The sequence below is a fragment of the Caenorhabditis elegans genome, chromosome I (assembly GCF_000002985.6).
Source record: "Caenorhabditis elegans chromosome I".
NCBI classification, from domain to species: Eukaryota; Metazoa; Nematoda; class Chromadorea; order Rhabditida; family Rhabditidae; genus Caenorhabditis; species Caenorhabditis elegans.
Window position 1 is genome coordinate 5,452,012 of NC_003279.8, and position 9,286 is coordinate 5,461,297.

The following is a 9,286-nucleotide window of genomic DNA, read 5'->3' on the forward strand; positions in this document are numbered from 1 at the left end:
ATTCAAAACCCAACGCACAGCCTCCCTGATATCTCACTTGCTAATTTTTGTTTGAACTTTGTGAAATATTGATTAGCTTTCGACGAAACTAGGATTCTTTAAACGAAAAAAAACAAACAAGCAAAAAATAATCACAGGAAACATTAATACATTGTGATTAGGCCTAGCTTAATATTATGGGCCTAATATATGGGAAGAAGTAAATACAAAAAAACATTAGTACTTAAGTACTTGATGCACGGCTTGATTCGGGACACCAACCACGAGTTGGCCCATGCCGTCCGTTCTGGTTTTTCCAAGAATGGGCTATTTATTTATTTATTTATTTATTCATCATGGAAACAAAAAAAATATGATAAGAAAAACATAACCGGTTATGATATTTACACGTGTAGATGAATAAATTAAAATAAACTCGGCCCGACAGAGCGCGAGTTTAAGTGAGAGGGAAAGAGATCAGAATTTAGATATTTGACAATCAACAAGTGAAAGGAATTGTGATGGGGAGAGGAAAAAGCTAGAGTTGCGTACAATGCTATTCCATATTGGCACTACTTGGGAGAAAAAGCTACGACATTTGGGATTTTTAATTTTAATGAGCATCGGACGACGAGACGAGTCAGCAAGCGTAACAAAGTCACTGCTTTTTGGGAAGTGTGCTGCGCCGGTAAGAATTTTGTATAGAAGCAATAGTTGGGCTCTTAGGCGGAGAGAGCGGGCTGATGAAATTCCTAGAATTTTTAGGATTTGGAGAAAGCATTGTGTGTTTGTGGAGCATTTTTTATTTTGTATTTAATATTGCAACAATCATGGGCTCAGGGAAGTTCGGATCTCTTCGGACATCCTTCAGAGGGGGCAATGTAAACTCTTGATCCCCAATTGTCAGTCGAACAAATGGACGACGTACGACGAGCATCTGAAATCATGAAATATAGAAACTTTAAAAATAATATTTTCCGTACCTTATGCTTCTTGAGATTTCTCACTCCTCAGTACAAAAATTGCACGTGGAACTTATGAAACTGTGGTCTGAATTCGCTTTCGATTTCGAATGTCGCATCATTTTCCACGTGTGAACTGGGAGCCAAAGGCAGAAGCAAACCGAACTATTTCGTTCGTTTTTCTTTATCGACTCTTATTGTGGAGTTGCTCGGGGGTCCAAACACGTAGAAACCACAGTGGGATTGATAACACACTGCCAACAAGTTGCTCTTTGTCCTTGTGCTTGCACAGCAATTCCATATAAACTAATGGAGGATTTTTGCGCATGTCGTAGAGTCCGCCCGGAAGTTCCACTTCAGCTAAAATCATCATTTCATTCCATATTGGATACTTCTCAAACACAGCTCGTGTTTCCTGAGTTCGTTGTTGGGAGAAAACTCGAACATAAAAACCGGTCGATTCCTCCACTTTGAATGATGTGTCTCCCCACATGCACATAAAATTTAATTGCCATTTCGTGGACAAAAGTTGTGTTTGGAATATACTCAAACTGGAAATTGGCTGAGTCGAAGGTTTGGCTGTGTCGACTCTCCGCATAAATCTCCTTCTTCGAAATCGGCGATAAGAGCTTTCTTCCTCCTGGTAGGTTCCAAGTGCAGTCTCGGAAAACTGAAAATCAAGATTTTTGGAAGCCCAATACAGCGATTCTCAGGATTGTGCTAAATTTGGCAAAATATATTTGACTTGTGTATCATACCCCCGCCATTTTAAAAACGAATTTTTTAACTTATAAAAAATATGCGTGGCATTTTTTTGTATTTTCAGACCTAGGAAAACACTGCTCCTAAGAATTACGAGGAAAATGGGTAACACGTTCAACCTAAAAGGATAAATTAATAGGAATTTACTTAATTTTCAAAATGGCGGGGGCTGGGTATAATACACACGTTCCAAAGTTCCGAATACTTATCAAACTACCGAAACAACAGATGCCCCGGAAGCTTTCAGAATGTTACTAACACTAAAAACGAATTTTATTAGTTGCAGGATTATATAAACGTTGAAAATAAAAATAAACAGACTAAAGTTTAGTTGGAGAAAAAAGTAGTTAAATTTGTTTCAGACTTTCAAAATGAGTCAAGATATTATGCCACAAAGTACACGGTTTAGGAGAAAGGGTCCCTGTGGAGCAAAATTCCAACTCTATCATATTATTCAAATTATAATATATATATAGTATTCAATAAGCGCCACGGCGTGTAAATTGGTACCTCTGGCCTAGAAAAAAGCTTGAAAAACAAATGTACGCAATTATGAAAATGCGCGTGGTGTTTGCGGACTTGACTACCGTAGTCCACATAAATTTTAGCAATTAATACTTCCCGGTTTCGTTTTATATGAAAATATCGTTGAATTTAAGCAAAAATGCATTAGTTTCACGAAAAAGAATAAAAGAAACCCTAAAAATATATGAAATTCAAATACAAAAAATATGAACTGCGCATTGAACGAAACAAAGCAGTTTGAAGCTGCATTAAGGAACAACGCTTTTAAGTGTAAACTTGTGACGGTGGGTATACATTTTATGTACTTAAATTGTTAAAAAACCTTCATTTAGTCAATTGGTGAAGTTTCAAAAACTTTGCGAATCTAGTTTTTGAAAAAATTTAAAATTTGTGGCAATTTTACCGATTTTTCGTGAATTTCCGAGCTAAAATTGAAAAATTCAATGAGAACTTGTGACGGTGGGTATGATTTTTTTTGCACATAATTTGTTTGAAATAGTCTACTGAGTAAACTGGTGAAATGTCAGAAACTTTGTGGATCTAGTTTTTGAAAAAAGTTTAAAAATGTGCCAATTTTGACGAATTTTAGTGGTTTTTGGAGCTAAAATAGAAAAATTCAATATGAACTTGTGACGGTGGGTATTATTTTTTTTGCACATAATTTGATTATAATAGTCTACTGAGTAAACTGGTGAAATTTTAGAAAATTTGTGGATCTAGTTTTTGAACAAAAGTTCAAAAATGTGAAAGTTTTGACGCATTTTCCTTATAATTGCCTAATAAATCGAATTTCCACCTTTACTTAGGAAAATAATCGTTTTTATATGTGATTTATTCATTTTAAAAACAATTTTTTGTATTTTTTTTTGTATTTTTGATCCATTATAATGTCTCATTCATCGATTTTCAATGACATTAAAAATTTAAATTCAAATTTCGCGTGCTTTGCCGCGGCCATGGCCTAGGATTCTCACTTTTTCACTTTTCGCTAGGCCAGATGTACCAAAAAAAAATAAATAAATAATAAATCAAGACCTTATTAATGATGCAATTGTAACCTGTAACCGTGAAAACCAAGAACAGAAGACCTTTGATATCTTACTAATAGATTTATTAGAAAGAAAAAGTCTTTTTAAACCAGGAGAACAAAAGATCTTGAAATAATCAAGACCACAGACTGAAAACAAGGAAATAATCCTCAACTGAACCCTAAACCTTAACTAAAAACAATAAAAACCTAAAACTTGTAACAATGGAAAACGGCGAGCCTTACGGCGTCGACCGGCTTGCACCCATTCTTGCGGGAGAAGTGCTGAGAAATCTTGGATTCGCGTCGCCGTGTGCGCAAGGCACCGAAAGTGCGTCAACAAGATCGCAAGGCGCGAAACTTGTTGAGCAGGAAATCAGAGGTTTTGGCGTGTCAAAATGACAAAAGAGCTTGCGTTGAGGGAAAAATAAAAGAGAAAACGGGTAAAACCCTACAAATAATATTATTCAAAATTCCAACTAACCTCCCATTTATCGTTTCCAATCAATTTACGAAAACGAGCAAAGTCTTCAAACTCCTTGTTATAGCCTTCATGCTTCCTTGGCCTCTCGATACAACGTTTTCTGAAGTTGTGGTGAACTTTTTCTTCTCGGTCTGGCAGGACTCCGCTTCCAATGAAAACGCCATTTGTCGAGTACACACATCCTTTCTCGTCTCCATTGTTCCGGAATTTGTCTTGATCCCAAGAGCCTACTTGCCATCCTTTCACGTGTTTGTCAAGATCCTTGGGTTTCAGCTCGTCAGCGTAGCAATCCGTGTATTGAAAGTGTTTCCATGTTCCGGTTTCAGCTCTCTTCTGGATTTCAAAAGCTTTGTCATGAGCCGTGTGTTGTCCAAGTTTCGGAACGAACGTCTGCCGAGTGTTCATCACAATCCAAGGACCAACAGCATTCCATTCATTTTCAAGAGGTGGAACTTCTTTCGTCTTAACCCATTTTCCATCGTAAATATCAGATTCATCTTTCCATTTCAATGTGGGTTCCTTTGTCTGTACTTCATACAAAACAATGAATCTTTCGATGTCTGCTGGTTGTACGTGCTCCTTCCATTTTGTAAGCTGATCTGTACGTCCAAACCACATCTTTGCATGGAGTACTGCGACGTGCTGAAAGTAATTTGTATTGTCATATGGAATTGGGCTAGTTTACTGAATTACCTCTCTTTTCCTGTTTCTCTGATCCACCAAAGTCGGCCATTGAATATTTATAGCACGGGTCCTCCCACACCATTCTCCTGATTGAGCTTCATCATCTGATTGGAAAATCTCCGAAATCGGGATTTTGGCGAAACCGATTAACTTCCCATGGGACATCATTTTGATGAGAACGGGTGGAATGGTCATTTGAACATCTTCTGCCAACTCAAGAGTCATCGATCGAATTTGTAGAAGCATTCGAAGCAGCTTCGCATCGACTTCTCCATCGGAATAATCTATACTGAAGGCTTCCTTCTCGAAATGCTCTCGCAGCTTCAAGATCTTTTCCTTCCGGTAGTCAAGGATATGGCGATCCAGTGCGTTGCTGTTAACATGGTTGATGCGTCTGAAATCATATTTTGAAATCGTGGAAAATCTAATTGACTCACCGCAAAAACTTGCTAGCCGACTCAATTTGTTGCTCCAAGCACTCCAAAGATTCGATTCCAACAGAGGCGATTTGGTCAACAGCCCCACTTGAAATGTGCCGAATCTCACTTATCATTGAATCGAGCATATTCGTCATTTTCATGAGAACATTGCTCATTTCAATCCTACGGTCAATAACTTCCCACGGAGCATTGACTTCGGCAACTGGACGGAGATTTCCCCATGCAAAACTGCAGCACTCGTGTTCATCACGTTCTGGGTAAGTTGGAACAGTTGAGCTATTGCATTTTTTGTCTTCGTTGCTCGTGCTTCCAAATGAACCGATTGACATCATTATGCAGACTGGATCGGATGCGAATTGAGGATCGATCTTGTTGACGAGACTCATGGAACAAAAGCAGTTGTACCATTTGAGATTTTTCTGAAATTCACAAAAAAGTTTAAGCAATGATCTACAGAAGTTCTCTTTCATGGCTTTGCAATTATGTTTCATAACCCTAATGTCTACAGTAATCAAACATCTATGGTAACTGTTACAGAATTTGAACACAAAATGCAATTTTAGAATACAGTAAGCCTTTAGTAACCGTATAACATAATCTACAGTACACTACACTTATAATTTAATCACCAATAATTAAATGAAACATTCAATATTTTCTCAAATTTTCAATAACTTACACAAATCGATTCGGCTTCCATAATTTGGGAATAATCAAGATGCATGATCTGAGCATTAGCCTTCTCCATATACTCTACACAATCGATCGCAATGAACAAACGTCCAACAAATCTGAAAATTAAACAAATTAATTTAGTATTCACTCTCCAAGTCTACCTGCTCCCATCCAGCTGGGATCCTCGCATTTTTCTTGAGAAGATGCTGAATCGAGACACGCGTTCGCAATCGAATACATTGAGGAACGCAGGTCCAAAAGTCGGGAGGTATCCAGCCACTCCTGGCTCGTAAATCATTTTCATTGGAAGAGTGGCTTTTCCGATGCACGTTTTGCCTCGTCCCTTTTTGTCGAACAATGAGAAAATAATCTGAAAATCAGTTATAAAATATCTTCGGAAATTGAAGAAAAAAGAGATAGGCAGGCACGTAGGCATAAAGACTGCCTACTATGTCTCCGAGACGCGAAAAATACGGTCTTAAAATCCAAACTCATACCTCTGAGATGACAGTTGGCCATTGAATTGGAAGATAGATCTCTTACTCAAACTTCACTGACGCGATGTTTGCATCTTCATCAAGAAACGCAGATTCCATTGTTGTTTTGGTCTTGTGTGCTCCACACTGAACCATCACATAGAATCTTTGCTTTTTCTTGATCTTCCTCTCATTGATCATCTTTCGGATGAGCTGTTCCACGGAGAACACTCTGATCTGAAATGAAAAGTTATTAGTAATTAAGCATCTTAAGAGTATAATCAATGAGATGTGCCCCACTCCAGATTTGCTCCTTCCCACCGTCATCAATCAGCGTTGGTGGTGACTCGTCGATCCGGTACACAGAGAGCGTCACCTTCAGGAATCCACAGTTCTCATAGGCGATATCGTCCGGTTCCTCGTCACTCATTCCAGGAAATCCCAGAGCAACCCATTTTGCAATGAGAGATCTGTCGGGAGAGCGGATTACTTCCGAGAGGTAGCAGCTGAACTCTCCGACGCTTGATTCTCCAAGTGCTGTAGGACGCACGAGCTGGAAAGTTAAATATTTGGAAATTACAGAGAACATGCTTATTCACTGATAACGTTTCAAAGCAACCGAAGAAAAATATTCCAATGTTTAAAAGTTTACCCGAAAGGTCAAAACTTTGGCAGCAAGCTTCTCCAGTGGTTGGTTCTTCATTGTGTATAGAATATTTTGTCGCCACTTTGGAATTGCATGAGTCACTGTTCTAGTCATCTTTGATTTTCCGTCGAAGATCGTTCGAACTCTTGCGGATCCTGTGCTGACACCCTTCGCCTCAATAATCCGAACAAGAACATTCCAGGTGCATGATTTGTCAGTGTCTTGTAGTTTCCGTTTTTCAAAGTTTTTTCCATTATCTGGCAGCAGCTCGATGTCAGATCCACCATCGTTCAATAGCTCCTGAAATTTGTAAATTTAAAAAATAAGATCACAAATATGCTCTCATTAATCTTTTTTTTATTTAAAAAGATTGTTGCAGCTCTAATAAATGGAATTATCAAACTCGAATAGAAGCTGAATATCAATAATCCTAAAGAAATCTGAAATCGATAAATATTTTCGATAAAATATGCAAAATGTTATTGCCACGTAGATCTAACAATCGATACTAGCAAACTAATTCAACAATCGATTGAATCACTGTGGAACCATCTCGCACTATGATACGACCATCTTTGTTCTGATTCTCAACTAATATTCCGAAACTAACAGTCATCTCCGATGTCCCCGTGCTCTTTCCAGATTTGCCATTTTTGCTGGATTTGCTCGTCTTGCTTGTATTCCTCGATTCGTTATCCGAATCGTCTTCATCCCGATCTCTCTCCGGGCCGGAATCCTGAAATATTGCAAAATTTAAAGGAATTTAATAAAAATAAGACATGCCACATCACTGGATGAATCCCCTCGCTTAAACTTTTGCTTCACTTTCAGTAGCTTTTCCTTGTCCGTCATGTCGATTTGGTGGAAATTGAAAGAAATAACTTGGTTCCCGTGAAATTTTTGCAAGGGGTGTTGGATGACGTGGCAATAAATGTGGCAAAGCTGTGAAGACAAGAGAAGCACAGGTCACGTGAGAAAAGATACGTGATTCAACTTTTTTCACGTGAAACTTTTTTGTTTTTTTTTCTCACGTATTTATTTTTGTTTCATTATTTTTCTGATTTTTAATTGTCAGCCAAATTGTAGTACGAAATTGGAATTCTCACTAGAAAAAGATGAAATTACCATGGTAGTGGACTAGTACGGTAGGAGTACTGTATTTTAGGCGAGCGCAAGTTCGGCGGGGAAAGAGGCCGTTTGCCAAATATCAATTTTCCAAATGTTTTCAAAAGGATTTTTGTTAGATAAAACTTTATTTTTGAATTTTTTATTCCTTTTCTTCAGATATTTTTATAGAATTTACTCACTCCTCATGATAGTCGTAAGAACATTTATAGGATGTACAATTTTGCAGTTTAATATTGAGATTTCAAAATTTCCAATAAAAATTGCAAAACCACAATTTGACGAAAATTTCAGTCATTGCCGTTTTTTTTCGGCAAATTGGGCAGTTCAAGATATGGAGCCGTATGCTCTTGGAGAAGAATAAACACTTACAGCCTCAGCGATATGGAGAAGTTTGCGATCAAGTGTGAAAAGGCGACTGCTGGAAAGAAAGTTCTTCTGATGGATTGTAATGTGATGAAAGGTGCAACGCAGATCAAAAACAGGCACGTTTGTGTTGTACTGGATCGGGCCAACGTCAAGGATCGAGTCAATTTCATTGTGATGAAACTTATCTGGAAGAATCTTTGGGATCTGAGACAGAATGACAGATCGCCAGATAGTCCTTGAAAATTGTGAGCTCAAGTATTTATTAGAACCAAACTAGATAATAGTAACGTGGAACGGCTTCGTCATTTCATCGCCACCTGGAAATCGATAAAATTGTTTTGAGGAAAGCGATAATTAGTGGAATCTTAACTACAAGGTGGCCCATAATTATGCGGATAGCATGTCGCGCTTATAAAATCTGATTGGAACAGTAAAAAATCTGATATCAACACATATTTAATTCCAAATTTTCTAAGGAACAAAATATGATGTCAAACTTTCAAAATATCCGCTTTTGCACATCTACAGGCCAGCTGACACTCCGAAAAAATTTTGAAGTTGGCACGCAACTCATAGGTGTTTTCCTTTTTATTGTCATTTCTAGGTACTGTTGCAAATATGAGCACTCGCGCAATTATATTTGGATAAACTTTTCTCTGAAAATCCGTTTTTCAATATAATTCATAAAGGTTGGTATCCGACGTTCGACTTGACATGTCAGTTAAGTAAATGTTTCGATAAAAATCCATACCGATCTTTTTCTTTCCTTGTAGAAAAAATGTGCCTCATTTTATTTTTGAGCTATACCGAAATCTGCCATTAGCTAATGAACTCCTTTTAACATCGGCTTTGGTTACTGTCAAACACTCACCCATCAGATGCTGGAATTTTATAAAGAGATTTCATACGTCTAAATTTATGACAATATATTTTTTGCATCCAAAATTTATACATTACTGAAGAAAAAATCATTTTCAATAACTTCCAGACTCAAAAATCGTTGCGTGCCCAAAAGTCGTCAGTGTGAGAGACGATGCTAGTTTGACGGCTCTGCCTAGATTGCGTGGTTTGAAAAATTAACATATTTTTTAAATTAACTGATAGGAACATATGTCAGCTATCAATAAACTAA

The 9,286-nt window shown here is 37.6% G+C and overlaps 2 non-coding genes and 1 pseudogene across 3 annotated transcripts; all 3 read right to left on the minus strand.

Annotated features, from left to right (window-relative positions):
* Positions 1-315: 315 nt before the first annotated feature.
* Positions 316-7,512, minus strand: ferl-1 (annotated as a pseudogene). The gene is made up of 12 exons: positions 7,444-7,512; positions 7,271-7,396; positions 6,667-6,960; positions 6,315-6,567; positions 6,036-6,251; positions 5,700-5,908; positions 5,543-5,654; positions 4,861-5,282; positions 4,433-4,817; positions 3,740-4,381; positions 963-1,611; positions 316-916 (listed from the first exon to the last, which is right to left on the minus strand). Coding segments are annotated over exons 1-12 (3,978 nt in total).
* Positions 1,353-1,467, minus strand: F27C1.18. The gene has a single exon (NR_101557.1). It is a non-coding gene; the product is annotated as an Unclassified non-coding RNA F27C1.18 (non-coding RNA).
* Positions 7,513-8,519: 1,007 nt separating the features above from the next.
* 21ur-13508 lies at positions 8,520-8,540 on the minus strand. The gene has a single exon (NR_050126.1).
* Between the last annotated feature and the right edge of the window lie 746 nt (positions 8,541-9,286).